An 18,987-nucleotide genomic window follows, 5' to 3' on the forward strand; every position below is an offset into this window, starting at 1 on the left:
TGTTCATCAGTACTGATGGCAGTCACTCTCCAAGGACCCAGATCACATCACCTGTCTCCTAATCTCCTTTTAACAGGAGATGCCAGGGACTGAACCTGCATCCAAGGCATGTGCTTGACCACTGAGCTATGCTCCCTCACTATATGCAATTACATGAGTTGAACAGTGAATATCTTTCCCCACTTTCTACTGAGACCTTCCATATAAGATTTTCAAGCACACTCTGAGAACTGAAGGGCGGCGTTCATTTCCGAAAAGGGGGAGCAGCTATTGTGACCTACGAAACCGTGATTAAAATAATCCTCTCAAGACCTGAGGGCTTTCAGAATAGAAGGCATATATTGTTTTGACGTGAATGAAGCTGCAAAGTTGCTTTGACATCCTGCTGTCAAGGAAACCAGTCCACACAAAAAGAAAACAATTGTGATGGTATCAGTCAAATGATTCAAGTGACCTTAGGAAAATAATAATACAGGCTCCGGTTTCAAATATCTATATTCATCCTGGGGGTGGGGGGTGGGAATAAAGGTATTTGCTCTCCGTATTCATTTGGAAGCCATTTTCAATCGGGAATGTGTAAAGCACTGTATCTCCTCCAAGACTGTCAGGTCAAACTCGAAGCCAAACTATACGTATGATCCTTCCACATACTTGCATTCACTCCTTGCATTCATAAGAATCGAGTAGGAGAGGATGGCGGATGATGCCCAGCCGTTTTTCAGGCATAACACTGTATAGATGTGTGTGCACTCTGCAAAAACAGCACCACCAGTAGTCCAACAATAAAATTTAAAATTTAAATGCTTTTGTTTACATGTCATTAGGTTACATTGAATGTTCAGCTGCTTAGGATTTCAGTATAGAGCTGGTATATATGTTAGGGTTGCCATATTGCAAGAAGTAAAAATCCAGACACAAAAATTGTTTGGCAAAATCTCAACTCTTCTGATACGGGCTGCCATACATCCCGGACATTTTTGCTGCTTTTCGAAATATATGATGTACCTACTGCAGGGATTTGTACCCCCATAGTGAGTTTGCTCCGTCCAAATGTATTATTAATATTTAGTGATTTTGACAGTTTATGTACCACTTAATTGCAATCATCTCTGCTGTAGTGATCCTTTTAGTTTTCAGTACAGTTCTGTGGATCCTGAACACGTGATGCTCAAATAGTGCGATGAAAGAAGGTGTATGGCCTAGGTTTAAAATTCCAATTGAACATTTCGAGGAAGCAGGCAAAGCAAGGTTAATCCTAACTCATTTGTCATGCCAAAATTGTGCCACACCTGGGAGTATTCCCACAATATATGTAAAAATTAAACACTGGAATCATAACAGCACCAACAGTTGGCACATTTACTAATTTCAGGATGGATAAAGGCAGTGGGGTGCCAATGGACTCATATGACTATTGTTGCTGGCAAGTCTCTACACTACTTACAAAACAGAATAAAAACTACAGAGTTTAAAACATTAATACACTAACAAAGCAACAACTGGAAGAATCACATCAACAACAATGTCAAAACATCAGCAGTATATAGGGCATGATAAGGTAAAGGTAAAGGGACCCCTGACCATTAGGTCCAGTCATGGCTGACTCTGGGGTTGCGGCGCTCATCTCACTTTACTGGCAGAGGGAGCCGGCATACAGCTTCTGGGTCATGTGGCCAGCATGACTAAGCCGCTTCTGGTGAACCAGAGCAGTGCACGGAAACGCCGTTTACCTTCCCGCCGGAGCGTTACCTATTTATCTACTTGCACTTTGACGTGCTTTTGAACTGCTAGGCGGGCAGGAGCAGGGACCGAGCAACGGGAGCTCACCCCGTCGCAGGGATTCAAACTGCTGACCTTCTGATCGGCAAGCCCTAGGCTCTGTGGTTTAACCCACAGCGCCACCCGCGTCCCTTCTATAGGACATGATAACCCACTCCAAAATCCAGGAAAAGAGGAATCTTTAACCTGCACTGAAAATGCCTTTTTATTAAGATGTGGGCCTAACATGTCACAATGAAGTTTTAAAATTAGAGTGGTTAATTCAAGCAGCGGCAAATGTTATCTAAATTAGGCTTGATTTTTCTTCTTTTTTTAAAGAAGTGTAAATTACGAGAGCCTCAGAAGTTTTTCAAAGAAAAAAAGAGGGGAAGCCTCAGACGCCTTAGAAGCCTCTAGGCCAAACTTAGCTAATAAGCAACATTTCAAACTGAATATATTGCCAGCTTGCCGTGACCAGAAGGTTAAACTCAGTTTGTTTGAAGCTGTTATCCTCCTCAATCAACTGGGACAAGAACAACAGATTATTCTCAATCCAGTGCTTCCAGAAAGTGCCTCTGCTCTTTGTCTTGACCTCTGGATTTTGCCATGGCGTCAGGACCATGTGAGCATATGGATCAAAGGCTGGGCTGCAGGAGTTTGCCAAGCCAGACACATGTTCAAAGGGCTGTGAACGATCGGGTATTTAAAAATGGATAGAATCCAAGGCCTATCCAAGCATACCCTCACTGATCCATTTCCAAAAGGAACCATTTGGGCATTCCCTGGGCAGCTTCCAGAAGGCAATACTTAACCCTGGAAAGGAGGAAGGCTTTTGATAGGGGCTAAGAAGGGCAACACCTTGCTACACTCTTATTGACAGCTGGAGATTTTATAAGCTGTTCTGCATTTGCCAGACCACAGGATAGTTTTGCAAATGCATTTATAAAATAAAAAAAGCCAGCCTTAGTAATGGTTTGGAGGAACATGCACAGGTAGCAGTTTTATGATTCATACTATATGTGGCACAGCATTCGTATTAAAAGTACTAATTTTCCCTCACCAAATATTCATCATGGGAGCTTGTCCATCTGTCTAGATTTTGACAGCAGCACTTTTCTAGAATGCCTGCCATTCTTGGACTAATATGCAGATATTGCTAGTGATGGTCAGACCAAGATATTTAATGGACTCAGCACCTTAAATAAAAGGCCATTGACCACATATTTCACACAAATAACTGCCCTATATACCGGACAGATTATTGTTCCCTATGGGGTGGATACCCTGATATTTCTGCAAATGAGATCCATCAAGCAAAGGCTTTCAGGAGAGGTATGGTCCCATTTCCCACTGCAGAGTGCAATTTGGAAAGCTGCACACGTAAAGGTTTGCAGTTCTTTAATGTTTTCTGAGTGGCACTTCACCAGGTAGTTGCCTCATCTGCACAACAGGAGAGAGAAATCGGATAGGAACATTGGATGCTGCTTTAAAGTAAATCGGACAGGTATGTCCAGCATTCGAAGCTGCCCAGGCGGCTGCTCTCCAGGAGTATTTTCCAGACTTATGTAGAGATGAACATAATAGTTTGTTGCAAGCAAAGCATGAACTCTGTCATTAGGGATAGGGGAGACCTTTGAGTAAGCATGGTTATCAACCCTGGTGCCACTTGGAATACTATGCAAAGACACCTCCCCAAAATCATTACAAGATTGCAAAATTTAATCAACTAATCAGTTAGAATAATTGATTGAGGTTTATTAAATTAACAAAAAAGGCATCCTGAGCAATCAGGAAGTACCGGTACATGCTATTTAAACATGTATTTAAGATAAAATACTTACAAAAACTGGATACAAAATTCACCCAGGAGACAACAACTTTTTTAACATGGCACCTGCTATGGCATTTACGCATGAAAACATTATTTTCCTTTCTGCAGAAGTATAGTTTTATGATATGCACATTTATGCTGCAATCCTACACCCACTGACATGAGAGTAAGACGTACTGAAGTCAATGGAATATGCTTCTGAGTAGCTAGACATGCATGAGATTGCACTGCTTTGATTAAAATTTCTTCAATCACGGTACAGCTCTAATTATAAGTCTAATGCTGCAACAACAACAGAATGGGGTAAATATTTCAGCAAGGCCAGGCGAAAGCAACATTCTCTAACCACTGTTTTTGTCCGGACTATATACAGTCCCCTAATTCATGTTTATAATTCTTTCATTGTTTTTTTAAATGACATTTTGAGACTCATTCCATTGTTTCATGCTGAACTACAACCAAACCTTAAAAGCAACTTGGTGTGTTGTGGTTTTCAATGGACTAAAGCAACAATATAAAGCGCCCTCCCAGTCTCATCCAAGTTCAGTGTTCTAGCGAATGAAGAATGACAGTAAAGAGAGATTATTTCTTTAGGGACAATATCTGCCAACAGAAACTGTACTGGAAAGGAGCATGAACTTTTTACAAAGTAGCACATTTCTGTATCGCTGAGAAATATTAAATTTTCAAACTCAATTTTGTGAATAATGTAAAAAGGCAACAGAGGAGATCAAACAAGGTGCAAGACCTCTTCCTGAGACTCTGGAGAGGTGCTGCCAGTCAGAGTAGACAACAGGTAAACTAGATTGACAAATAGAAGACAGGTTCCTCTTTCTTCTTCTTTTCTTATTCCAACTTTACATATTTAAATTAAAAGAAGCTGAAAACGGAGTGTGTGAAGAGTTTCTGAATCTTTTCTGTGTAAGCACAGCCAAATGCTGGAAATATTCACGGAATGAGAGCTGTGACATTAACGTGTTGAAAATAATCTATGTGGGAGCTTTGTATATTGTTATTTTAGAAAAGGCTAAGTCACAAACCTAAAGTGACAAGAGGTGCTCCTGTCCCAGAGGACTTTGCTGCAGATGGGTGGCCTTTTGTGACATTTACGAATTGGGTGACCCATCTAAATATGATTTTATTTGGAGGAACTTTGGGATTTATATTGTTTGCTCCTTGATCAGTGCTTTTCTTCCACCACACTCTCATCTCTATTGTCACCTCTTCCCCCTTTATCTAATATTTTGACTGATCTTATTAACGTATTGTTTCTCTACACTTGCCAGAGGTACATGGAAAGCTTAACACCTGCTTTGCACCTGTGTTATTGTTGAATTTATACTGTTATCAATATAAAATAAAAAAATTATGAAAATCATCAGTTACAAGTGCGACTTGCAACAGAATGTTGCAGTTGTAAAACATGCTCATTCACTATTCCAGTCAGCCAGACATATCACCCATTATTATTATTATTATTATTATTATTATTATTATTATTATTATTATTGAAACTTTTCAACATACTCCACTGCACTCTCCCCCATTTTTTATTCCCCCTGCAACAGTCAGTCAGCATTGTGTGGCTCCTGAGCATGTTCAGTCCTCACTGGGTTGTTTTGAAGGCTCCCTCTGAAGAGTGACTGCCCTTCTTCAAACTTGGGGATTCCTCAAATCCCACTAGCATTTCTATCTTGCCCATTTTGGCTACCATACTTCAAAAACTGAGGGAATGGTCCGCTGCAGTATTTAAAAGCCACCTGAGAGCTAACAATCCAAGTTCTAACAGAAAAAGAAAGAAGGTAAGGATTGAGAACAGAGAAGGTGAATGATCTTTAGGATTTCAGCAACAGGAACTTTTCTTTAAAAATTCTGCAAAAATCACGTGAACATGTGTAAAACACTGAAGTGAATGGCAAGTTCCTAAATTTTGAACAAATGTAATAGTTAATAGTTTTTATTACATTTCTATGAAATCCTTATCATATCATAACATTATAATATTCTGTGATAACAGAAAGACAGCCTATTAAACTGAGTAAGAATTTTCTTCCCAACATTTCAGTGCTAATTAAAATATTGCAGTACCAAGAAAACAGCACTTAAAATAATTAACATGTCTCTCTTCTTCATCAGAAAGGGCTTAAAATGATTACGCATATACCTCTTGGGAATGTTTGGTATTTAACATCACAGAAATATGACATTTGAATTTTTTATTTTGTAAAAAAACTGTCTTAAAAATGCAAGCTGCACCTAGCAATGGAATGCACAAGATCATCAAGCACCCTCAAAATTAAAAAGTTATTCAGAATTGAAATATTATCTTCAAAATTAAAATATGCTGGGATTTTCCAAAATCCACATGCAAATTCAATGGCCATGAGAATCGGAGCAAAAAGTGCAAATTTCAGTCTTTGACCACTGAATTGCCCTGCAGTCCACTTTCCCCAATGCCTGAGCCAAGGTCTCCCTACATCTGAAACTTAATAAAGTTGTGATCAATTTTAATCCCATAGCACGTTGTCTTGAGTCATTATTCCACTCGGGGGTCGCCTGGGGTTGGGGGGACTCCGCCTGTCCATGCAATAGAGGACATCACAAAACAAAACAAAATGTAGGCATGGGTAAACTGTTCATTATGAGTGCAGTCAAGAGCACCCAACTTTGCTTCCCAACCATATTGGGGCTGACAAGAATATGCTCTCCCCCACCACCTCTGGTTTTCAGTTTGCACCTATTATTCTTGCATTTGCTTTTTCCTCAGTCAGTTTAATCAAAAATGTCACACAACCCCCATCACCTTTGAAATGTGAGTATGAAACACAGAAACACAAGAGCTAGTAAAAAAATATCATTTTTAAAATGATAACAACTAGGTGGACAAACAGAAAGACATTACTACAGTGCTTTTTTTTAAAGTAAAAGAAGAATGAAAGCCCACCAGAAGTAGAAGGTCAAGTCTAGTTGCTGTAGTGGTCCAAGTGTTGAACCAGGGCCGGGAAGATCCACTTACTTTTGGGCAACATTTGGTAATAATCCCTGGTTCCTATGTTATTCTATCTTGCTGAAAAGCTTAGAACATGGCAGAACTGACAGCTAAACCAACTCAAAGGTTGCAATCCTAGCCCTACTTATCTGGAAGCAAACCCCACGGAATTCAATAGGACTTAACTTCTGAATAGACTTGGGTAGGAATGTGTTGGGAAACGGCGAAACAACAGCAGCAAATGCAAATGAAATCAAGAGCTCCTTACCCACAAGCAGGTCCATATTCATTTATCAGTTTCCTGTGTTCTTCCCAAAAGCCCTGTGTGGACATAAAGAAACATCACAGTGTTATAACTAATTCTTTGCACCACTCTTTCAGAACTTCCTGCTACTTCACCAACCTTCATCCAGAAACTGAATCTGAGAAAGCAAGAAGAGGCAATGGCCCCTCTAGCCAAGCATCCTATTCTCTCAGGGGCCATCCAGATGCCTGTGGAAAACTTCAAGCAGGACCCAAGCACAAGAGCCCTCTTCTCCTCTCCTCTGGGATTCAGAAGAATTACTGCCTCCAACTATGGTGGTAAAACATAGCCATCATGGTTCGCAGCCATAGATAGCTTTATCCTCTGTCTAACCTTCTTTCAAAGCCACTGGACGTCCATTATGAGAAAGGGAGAAAGACATTTCTCAATCTGCTTTCTCCATGCCATGCATAGTTTCATAAGGTTTGCTCCGAGCATGAAGATGGGAATCTTCCTATAACCACACATCTCTCTCATATATACTTCCTTGTGTGGCCTCTGCAGGCAACTCTCACCTTAAGACACCACACCACCCAAAAACAGCTGCACTGCATGATCTGCTAACAATTGTACCCCAGAGACACTGCAAAGCATACTGTGGGGTGCACCTCACAGACAGCACACTCCTTCATTTGTGCTCCCAAGAATACAGATGTCCCAAGCAGTTTTTAAGGCTTGTTTGTGTTAGAATTCCTGCTCCGTGATTGCAGTCATGGGATTGTTGTCTTTCACATGACGGTCCTAGATAGCCCATTTCTCATCCATGACGCCTCCAGAGCTCTGCACGATCACCTGGCATACTTTATCAGCTTTCCCCCGGGGCGTGATTTCTGGCAGTCCGCTGAGCCATTGCCTCCCACTGCATGTGGGCGTCAGAGACAGCAAAGTCCAGCCCTCCGAACTTCTCTGGCATCCTAGATAGCCCATCGCCATCTTGGAATGTCCCAGTGTGTCGCAGATGAAATTTCTGCTGAACACACACACTGTCTAACATCAAAACAAAAAAAAATTTTTTCTTTCCAGTAGCACCTTAAAGACCAACTAAGTTAGTTCTTGGTATGAGCTTTCGTGTGCATGCACACTTCGTCAGATACACTGAAACAGAAGTTGCCAGATCCTTCTATATAGTGAGAAGGTGGGGAGGGGTATTACTCAGAAGGGTGGTGGGAATGGGTGGTTGGCAGATAGCTGAGATGAGCCTGTTGACGGCTCTTAACGACTGCAATAGGTCTTACAGGAAAAAGCAAGGGGTGAGAAGGTGAAAAATGGCTTTGTCATGTATAATGAGATAAGAATCCAATGTCTTTGTTCAGACCAGGTCTCTCCATGGTTTTAAGTTTGGTAATGAGTTGCAATTCAGCAGCTTCTCTTTCCAGTCTATTTCTGAAATTCCTTTGTAGTAATACAGCTACTTTGAGATCTTGTATAGAATGTCCTGGGAGATTGAAGTGTTCTCCTACTGGTTTCTCTGTCTTGTGATTCTTGATGTCCGATTTATGTCCGTTTATTCTTTGGCGTAAGGTTTGGCCTGTTTGTCCAATATAGAGAGCTGAGGGACACTGTTGGCATTTGATGGCATATACAATGTTAGACGATGAGCAATTAAATAGTCCCGAGATGGTATGTGTGATGTTGTTGGGGCCAGTAATGGTGTTGTCCGGGTGTATGTGGCAGCAAAGTTGGCATCTGGGTTTATTGCAGGCTCTGGTGCCAGTGTCCGTGTTACGTCTGGTTGTAGTATTATTGTGGGTTAGGAGTTGTTTAAGATTGGGTGGCTGTCTGTAGGCAATGAAAGGTCTTCCTCCCAGAGCTTGAGAAAGAGAACTGTCATTGTCATTTGCCAGTTTCTTGGATGTGCTTGTCATGACTTAAGTTGCAATGTCAGAATAACCTCTCTTCAGATCCTGTGTTCTTTTAAACTCTCAGTTTAGTCCTGAGCCGGCTTTTCTGGAGTCAGCCCTAACCAGAGGGCCAAAACCTTGAAAGGTTTAATCTAAATAATTCAGTGAAACCACCCACAATACATTTTTCTTCTGGGGGCAAGGGAACAAGCAATAGGATCCCCTCTGATGGTTTTAACAACTGAAAGGGTCTGCAAAGGAAGGAATCTTTTAGATATTTGGAGCCTGGGCTGTTTAAGCCTTTATCTACTAATGTGAGCACCTTGAATTGGGCCCAGAAATGAACTGGCAACCAATTCAGCCATTTTAAAACATGGGGCATATGGTCTCTAAAGGGAATGCAGCCAGAAATCTGGCTGATGCATTTTGGGCCAGTTTCTGAGTTTCAGCCCTATATACGATAATCGAAGTAATGTCGGAGAATGTTGAAGCATTTTGACTCCAAAGAGGCAAGCCACTTTTCTGCATAAATTTTAAGAATTTGGAGCACAATCGTAACCATATCTACTCAGAGATGAAATCAATGGGACTTACGCCCAAGTAAATGGGGTTAGGGTTGTAGCCTAAACTGGAAAGTCACTTGACCCTTCAACAAAGGAAGTGTTGGAACTGTCAAAGAGTAGAACGATGATGAATAGAGCCAAAGGGAAAGAAGCAGGCTGAAGAGCGGGAAAGAAATCAAGGAAGAGACCTTTCAAGTATCCCCCCCAAACAACTTTCATGAGGAAAAAAACTGCAATGGCTAAAAGAGCAAGCAGAGTCCTTTATATAACAAAGCTTTAGTACCAGCAATGTATTTCATTCATTTACTGCCTTGCCCCACCCCCCAAACCACATACTGAAAACAATGAAGTTTCTTGTGGTGTTTGTGATTTCCAATAAAACACAAGATATTCAGATCAAATTATCAAGGCTGGAATTTGAATCTCTGGAGACACTGAAACAGCAGCTAATAAAGCTGGCAGCAGCGCTTCATGAGGAAAAATAATGCACTAGGAAGATTCACTGAGTGAGGGATTTCAAAGCATTTCTTCTATTCTCTTTTTTAATCAAATGAATGCTTTACTTGCAGTGTGGTGCATTATTCATTGTAAGCCATTTGGGCTTTTTCGAGAAAAGCAGGATAAAAAAATGTCTAAATATCTTCTAATAATACACTGAAATGGACAATTAGTTGCAAACAACAACTAGAATAGCCATATCTTTTCTTCTTAATTAATGGAGAATAGTTGGGGCCAGGGCTGGATTTAGGTTTGATTAGGCCCTAAGCTACTGAAGGTAGTGGGGCCCTTTATATGTCCAGCTGTCCTTTGTCAACAACAAAATGTCACTGTTTCTTGTGTCGAATATATACTATATGGTAATTTATGGATCCATGCACAACACAAAACACTGTTGCTGTATGTACGTTTTATTTTATTTGTTTTTTATCTTATATTTTGAAAATGTACATCCAGGTGGTTTTTTTTCTTTGTTTTTTTTGGGGGGGGGCCAAGAAAGTGGGGCCCTAAACCATAGCTTGTTTAGCTTATATGTAAATCCGGCACTGGTTGGGGCTGGGGTGAGATTTCAGCACAGCACTAATATTAAGTGTAATATAGTAAGTTGCAATAATATACTAAAAAGAAGGCTTGGGCCACTAGCAGCCTAATGCAATAAAGTTTCTCCCTTTCATGGGGAAATGTATCTATACCTAAATGTTTCTATACTTAAAAAGGAATGCCGCCCTTAAAGATGCAACTTCAGAACTAGGGGAATAATACCCAAGGGACAGGAGTTTTCACAATGTCAGAATTGGCTGGCCTGAAACTTACACTGGTCAAAATGTACAACTGGGTTACAAGCGCTTCTCTTCTGTTTTACATTCTCCTACAAGGTGGATCACACGCTCACATAAATAATGTGTGAGAGGAGCTCGAAAGATATCTAAGCACCACCTCTGAGAAGTGCAAAGGCTTTGCATATTCAGCCATTTTTCATCTGCCTCTGCACTGACATCTTTAAGACACACGTACAGGGAAACCAGCTTAGTGATCATGGCCATAAAATTTTTAGCAATAAAAGTGGTTGCTTGTTAACAGCATTATGGGCGAAGTACGCATCAAGCCTTCTTCTCTGCCTGGCAGTCGCAGTGGAAGTGACTCAGCAGAACAAGGCTCCGCAGCTGCACATCTATGGGGTGCGACACAAAACAGTTGGATCTAGCAAATGGAAGAGTCTAAATAAGCGACAGCAAAGGAATGCAAGGCTACATACAGTGGTACCTCAGGTTAAGTACGTAATTCGTTCTGGAGGTCTGTACTTAACCTGAAACTGTTCTTAACCTGAAGCGCCACTTTAGCTAATGGGGCTTCCTGCTGCTGCCGCCCCGCCGGAACACGTTCTGTTCTCATCCTGAAGCAAAGTTCTTAACCTGAGGTAATATTTCTGGGTTAGCGGAGTCTGTAACCTGAAGCGTATGTAACCTGAAGCGTATGTAACCCGAGGTACCACTGTATTAAAATGCAGTGTAGCATTTGGGAATCAGAAAGCGGGGTGGGCGCATCACCTGATGCACATCAACTCATTTGGTTCCCTAGGACTGCAGCCCACCCCCTGAACTCCTACTCAAGGAAGCTGTTGTCTCTGCACGTGCAATGGCTGTTAGAATTTTATTATATTGAATCTATTCAGATGGTGACTTATGGTGGCTATGTAGCCAAAGCACGTCTCAGAAACCAGCTCAGGGTGTGGGGGACGTAATGGCATGCCCTAGAGTAGGGCATAGAATCAGAGTTGGAAGCAACCAAGAGGGGGTCATCTTGTCCAACCTTCTGCAATGCAGCAATCTTTTGGCCAGTGTGGGCCTCGAACTCACGATGTTGAGATTAATAGTCTCATGCTCTACCAACCGAGCTATCCCTCCTGTCTCATGGTTGGCTGGAACACGGGACAGGAAGACTCCACAATGCACCACGTTGTTGAGTGGACCAGTTGTAGGCCTGTCATCTCTCAATATGTGGCATCTCAAAAATATGTACCAGACACAGTAAACAGTACATGCTGTCTTCACACTGTACACATGTGCACACATGCAGTCAATTCAGTAAACCTATCACAAGGCTGAAATTGCTCTAGAAGCCAGCAGAATTTTTATCCAAGCTTTAAAAAAAAACCACCAAGTCATGTACACAGCTTGTTTCCTTTGATCATCATCTCTAATAGTTGTCCTCCGTGGATAATATTCTTTAATTTATGTGTGCGCATTTCAGATTTTCACACACACACACACACACACACACAGGCCTTCTGAATTTAATGAAAGCAGTCTTCCTACCCTTTAGAGTTATTGAGAGGTTAGTGTTATGTAATTAAGTTAATCCTCATTTGTAAAGGCTAATTAACTAAATGCTAATTGAATCTGCATATGACAATTAGCACAATGTGTCCTCATTAGACAATTTAAAAAAATTACCCTGACTAAAATTCAGCAAACTGTAAATTATTTTGTACCTTTTAAAGACTTTTTGGGAGAAAAGGAAAAGGGGAATATTTCGATGCAATGTTGTGTTTATACACTTGATTAGCCATTTGTCTCATCTCATGAACCAACACTGCAAATAAATGGCTTTTGCCTATATTAATTCCTCCAAGGCTACAAAACATATACCCACTTACCAGGGAGAAAGCTCCATTAAATTCAATGGGACTTACCTTTGAGCAGACTCATATAGAATTGCATTGTAAATATATGCAAGTTTTAGGCTAAACAACAATCACCATCAAAACCAGTCAGAATTTCTTCAAACTGTACAGGTGATAATCCCAGGACAGATGCAGTAACATCCAAATAATTTTTTAGCATCTTGGTCACGTTTCAAATTTCAGTCATTCCTCAACAATCAACAGTCTAGGACAGAGATGGGGCACCTGTGATCCTCCAAATGTTACTGGACTCCAGCGACTCCCATCAGCTGCAGCCAGCATGGCCAATGGACATGGATGATGGGAGTTGTAGTTCAACAACATCTGGGCTACACTGCCTGGTCTAGGGTCAGCATTCACAAATCTAGAATCCTCCAGATGTTTTAGAGTACAGTTCCCATCAGCCCCGGCCAGCAAGTTTTGTAATCTAAAACACCTGCAAGATATCAAGCTGGGGAAGGCTTACCTAGATACTTCATCATCCTCAGCTCAACAAACCATGCAATATGTTCTCACAGCTTTTACACAACACCACACCTTCACCCACTGACCACCAGTGGTCTTGGCATCTGGTTGGCCACTGTGGGAGCAGGATGCTAGGCCTTCAGCTTCTTCTTACATTCTTAAAATACCACCATTAGAACAAACTTTCACATCAATTCCGTCAATTATCTTTTATGAGTCGCCTTGGAGGGGCTTTGGCCCTGAAACCTGGCATACAAGTGCTATAAATCTACAAGTGAGGAACCTTTCTCAGCCCGAGGCCCACATTCCCCCATGAGAGAACCTTCCGGGGGCCGCATGCCAGTGGTGGGTGGGGCAACTGTTATACAGTAGACTGTTGTCCAGTCACACAAATGTGAGAGGTTTCTGTGCATATTTTTTTTTTCCAGCTGGGCAAGCAAGAGGCATTATTAACAGCTCAACGACAATTTACAAGCAGGCAAAGTAAATGGACGAAGGTATAGAACATGGTCAGTGAGGAATGTGGTCTGGGGAGAGGGGAGTATGGCCTGGGAAGAGGGTCAGTCTGAGAGGCCTGGAGGACTGCATTTGATCCCTGGGCCTGAGGTTCCTCTCCCTGCTATACATAAAAACAGAATTACGACAAATTTCTGAAGCACAGGTAGAAGCCACCAGAATACCAGTTGTTGAGGAAGGGTGCAGCAAACCACAGAGGAGGGCTGTTGCTTCTGTGAAGCCCCCAGACAAGTACAAGGATATCTGCCTTGTCAATGTTAAAAACAGGGTCCTGAACAAGATGGGCCCTTAGTTTGATCCAGCAGTGCTCTTTTGATGATCCTTTGCACAAACTAGGACTAAATGCTCTGCAAACAAATTAGGGGAGCTGAGTATCTAGGTTTCGTTAATTCCCTTGGTGAGCGTCCCCTTGTAAGAAGTGGAACGGAATGCTTATAACTTTGGGGGAAAGGGAAACAGGAGAGAGAAAGGAATAGGAATGGAAAGAGAAAGAAGGGAACACAATTACTAAATGAAGAAATAACAAATTTTCCAGCAACATCGTATGGCACAGATTGGTTCCTCACTGCTGAGAGAGATTTCTGAAGAAATGAATGCAGGCCGCTATCCTAACAATGGAGGATTCATAGGTAGCTAATGAAAATCAGCCAGAGCAGTTCAGCAGCAGTTTGAGAAGGAGCTGCTAGGAGCAGGTTGATATATGAGGAGCCTGGCAGAAGTGCTGTCTCAACAGTCCGGAGGGTGAATGCAAATTACGTTACTGAAAAGAGGCTCTTCACATTTTTTATCTTCCCTCCTGTGGAACTCCCAAGGGCTGGAAGATCTTAGGGTTGGTTGCTTATTATTTCTTCCAAAAATCAAACAGAGTAGCCTAGTAGATCACATAAAAATTGAGTAGCCTTTTAAATACCCGGTATTTAAATACAGGTATCCACCTGTATCCGACCCCATCTCCTGCCACTAACAGTTGCTTTATATCTCTGACTGTTGCACCTCACTACGCTCCAGGAGTACTGTACGCATCCGTATCACTGAACATTTCTGCAGCCCTATTGCCAAAATCCAGGAATATTTTCGTAATGTTATATACCCTGCCCTGAAGAGACCCTGGAGACCTGTGATTAGATGTCTATTCTACAGAATGTGGAAGAGAGCTGGGAGGCCATGCCCTTCCCAATGAAGGATTTGCAATGCAGAATACAACAGCAGCCATCCCTGAGAGGTGGCCTTTGCAGCCTCTGCTTAAATGACTCCAGAGAAGGAAAGCCATGTAGGGATAGGTGAATCCGTCAGATTTCCACATCACTGTGCAATTTTATTTTTTTTAAAAAAAACTTCATAAAAAATCATCAGCATCTTAATGCAAAATTCTCCCAATATATGTACTTTTGCAAGCCATTTCTCCTAATGTAAGAACTTTTTGTAGGTTGTCTTCATTAATATACTGCTATACACATCCCTGAAGAACGGCATTGCAAAATTTGGAACACAGTCAATTTTGAGGGGACGGTTGAATTTTATGCATATTGCTTTGGGAATAGCAAATTACATAACTTTGCCTTTACAGTGGTACCTCGGGTTACATACGCTTCAGGTTACATACGCTTCAGGTTACAGACTCCGCTAACCCAGAAATAGTGCTTCAGGTTAAAAACTTTACTTCAGGATAAGAACAGAAATCGTGCTCCGGCGGCGCGGCAGCAGCAGGAGGCCCCATTAGCTAAAGTGGTGCTTCAGGTTAAGAACAGTTTAAGTTTAAGAACGGACCTCCGGAACAAATTAAGTACTTAACCCGAGGTACAACTGTAAATGCAAACTGAAACAATTCTCTCTCCCGTCCCTACTATCTCCCAAGGCCATCTGCTTCACTCTAAAACAGTTCTTAAGAAGTTTCTTCTGAAGCTTAGTCAAGATCCACTTCCCTACAATATCCACCCATTGATTGGAGTTTTGCCCCCTTCACATTTCTTTTAAAAGCAGCTGTGTATGGAGAGAAATTGTCTTGGGTTTAACTCATTCCTCTTTGCCATGCTCCCGCAGCAAACCAGCCCCCCTCCAGCTGCTATTTGTCCCATTAGTTACAAACATGTATTCCCCAAAGGTTAAAAAAGCAGGGAGATGGGGGAGACTCTGCATTGAAGAATCAGTGAAAGGAAGAGGTCAGATTCACTTCACCAACACCATGGTTCTTACACCCACAACTGCTTCTAACTGAAATGTGATGGGAGATCTTGTCCAGTTAATTAGCCATGGATATAACAGTGTATCAATTACATAAATAAACATCATAAACCCATGTCTACGCAGAACTAAGTCCCACTGATTGCAACGAGCCTATCCCCAATTAAGTGGCACAGGATTGTAGCCAAGGAAAAGAGCATGAAGCATTTTCAGTGCCTCCCCTGGAATTATGGAATTTCCTCTTTTTCAGAGATCTATCAGTAACTCAATAGATATCTGCCGCCTTCTGCTTTGTTGTTGCACCGGGGGAGAGTAGGGAACAGCTAGCTTTAAGCTTTGGTTTGAGAACACTGGTCAGAAATATTACTCACAGAAACAAATCCTGAGGGCTTCCCTTTGATGGGAATTCAACCATCAATGTGTGTGATATTTTACGAGGCAAAACGTAGTTAAATAGAGAGTTATTAATGCATCCTCTTACTGCAAGATCACACATGCGGTCTGATTACATCTGGCAAGAGAAGCTGTTGCCTACAGTAGTTAATTTCATAAAAAGAACAGCCATGGAATAAAATAATGCACAAAGAACAGAAGGCACCGCCTAATGTCAGGCTAATTGTTCAGCCCACTCTTGTCCATAGCTTAGTCTGGGGCATGATGTCATTTTATTTATTTAAGAAAATAAATAAAATGCCACTTCTTTTCAAGAAAACCTCAAGGCAGTTTGCAAAAATACAAAACGAAACATCAGAATTATCGATTTAAAGACATGTAGGCTTTAAAAATATTCAGAAGACTATTAAAAGCAACAACAGCTAAAAAGAAATAACACACCAAGTGTCTGGATAAAAAGGTAAAGGTAAAGGGACCCCTGACCACTAGGTCCAGTCGTGGCCGACTCTGGGGTTGCGGCGCTCATCTCGCTTTATTGGCCGAGGGAGCCAGCGTACAGCTTCCAGGTCATGTGGCCAACATGACTAAGCCGCTTCTGGCGAACCAGAACAGCGCACGGAAACGCCGTTTACCTTCCCGCCAGAGCAGTACCTATTTATCTATTTGCACTTTGACGTGCTTTTGAACTGCTAGGTTGGCAGGAGCTGGGACCGAGCAACGGGAGCTCACCCCGTCGCAGGGATTCGAACCGCCAACCTTCTGCTCGGCAAGTCCTAAGCCCTGTGGTTTAACCCACAGTGCCACCCGCGTCCCTTGTCTGTGTCTGGATAGGCTTGCGTAAACCAAAATGTTTTAAGCTGGGTACAGTGAAGGTACCTGCCTGATGTCAATAGGCACGGAGAGTCAAAGTGTAGGTTCTGCCACATGGAAAGGTCCGATTTCCTACAATGAAAACAGGTCCCAGGATAGAAGCCTGAACAACCCTTTCTCAGATGCCTCCATACATGAAGAGGAATCATTCATACAGAGGGCTGCTCTTATGGCCCCACCTTCTATGCATGTAGGCTTCTCCCTTGACTAACAGATAGGTATCAGAGGCAAAACCAGCCACATTCCAGGTGCTGTTCCCCTTCCTGTGATTCACACACAAAAGGAACTAGAGATTAGTTCATCTACTGAAAATAGATTTCTGTCTGACTACACTCCATCTCTCTTAAGTCCAAAGTTAAGGAAGTTCATACAAGCTCAAACAATTATCTAAAAGAATTCCTCCCTCTCCCCCCCCCCCAATACAGAGCATTTTAAATTATTTGCTTCAATTAAAAGTTGATTTCGCAGCAAATATTTTAATGTGCCGGGTCACCATGAAATGAAAAGAGACAGAATGGGTTGTAATCTAATGCCTCAAGATTTTGCCATACACCAACTAAAAACCTCTTAATGCCTTTTATTAATCTTGCTCTATATTGGATACTGTTAGAGATATGGCTCCCCGCCCCCCAGCATCAATTTGGCAACTATGCACTGATACTATCATTTCCAGAGTAACAATCAATACTGGAATAATGTTTGCATAAATAGCTATGCTTTGTGGGAAACCTTTTGGAATAATTTCAACACTGTGGTCTTTCCACAACCTGTAATGCAATAATGTTGCTTCCTTGACTTTAATTATCAAAAAAACACCATGTGCACATGTCTTTATGGATAATTGCGCTCTCAATAAAACAATTTAGCAGGCTATTTTAGGATAACTTTAAAGGGCCAATGGTCTTTTGGCAATTTAGCAGGTTATTTGGGGATCATGTCAAATACTTTGTTTTGTTTCTATCTCTTTTCACTGAATTGTAGAATTGGGAGGAATCCCAATGGTCATCTAGTCCAGCCCCCTGCAATGCATAAATCTCAACTAGGTCATATATGACATCCAACCTCTGCTTAAAAATACTCCAAGGAAGGAGAGTCTGCCACCTTCTCATGGGTGTCTGTTCTGCTGCCAAACAGCTCTTACTGTCAGAAAGTTCTTCCCAATTTTTAGTCAGAATCTCCTTTCTTGTAATTTGAAATCTTTAAAATTTAAATAGTATTGCTGTTTTTTTAAAAAAAAAGGAAACAAAAAATTAACATACCTAGACTCTTTTGTCATGCAACAACACCTCAAATTGATCAATAACACTTCCTGGCACACCAGCTCTATATTTGTTACTAGTAATTTACAGCTAGCATTTGTCAACAGGATGTGTTCACTATTTTTATGGGAAGCCACCAGGGTTAACAATCCACCCGAAGGCCTACCTTTCTTGTGGCTTTTTGGTTGCCAGAACTGAAAAGGCATTAAAACCGACTCTGGGGTTGCGGTGCTCATCTCGCTTATTGGCCGAGGGAGCCGGTGTACAGCTTCCAGGTCATGTGTCCAGCATGACTAAGCCGCTTCTGGCAAACCAGAGCAGCGCATGGAAACGCCGTTTACCTTCCCACCGGAGCGGTCCCTATTTATCTACTTGCACTTTGATGTGCTTTCGAACTGCTAGGTTGGCAGGAGCTGGGACGGAGCAACGGGAGCTCACCCCGTCGCGGGGATTCGAACCACCGACCTTCTGATCGGCAAGCCCTAGGCTCTGTGGTTTAACCCACAGCGCCACCCATGTTGTACCGGTGATTTAAACCAGGAGGAGAAGTTGGGAGAGGAGGACTGTCCCCAAAATAACAAATAGTCCAGACATGACATCAAATGCTACGTTGTGTATATCACAGGAAAAGAATCAGAGGTGCAATGCGGTGCACAGAGCCAGTCCTACCACTTGGCAGGGTGAGATAGCTCCCTCAGGCAGAAGATGCTGAGGGGCGGCAGTGAGGACAGGATTTTTTTGTTGCATGTGTCCTGCCCTGCCCTTAAGCTTGCCTGCTGCCCTCACCACCAGTGTGGAAAGTTAAGATTGAACTGCCTATCCGGTCAGCTTCTGGA

The 18,987-nt window shown here is 42.0% G+C and overlaps 1 protein-coding gene across 3 annotated transcripts in view; it reads right to left on the bottom strand.

Annotated features, from left to right (window-relative positions):
* TBXAS1 (thromboxane A synthase 1) overlaps positions 1-18,987 on the bottom strand; it is a 207,316-nt gene that overhangs the window by 137,367 nt on the left and 50,962 nt on the right. For all 3 annotated transcript variants that reach the window (XM_083574202.1, XM_083574203.1, XM_083574204.1), the window contains exon 4: positions 6,847-6,899. In XM_083574202.1, the coding sequence (XP_083430328.1) occupies positions 6,847-6,899 (53 nt within the window). The remainder of the gene's footprint in view (positions 1-6,846; positions 6,900-18,987) is intronic.

This window comes from Podarcis filfolensis (genome assembly GCF_964270895.1).
Source record: "Podarcis filfolensis genome assembly, chromosome: 10".
Classification (NCBI taxonomy): Eukaryota; Metazoa; Chordata; class Lepidosauria; order Squamata; family Lacertidae; genus Podarcis; species Podarcis filfolensis.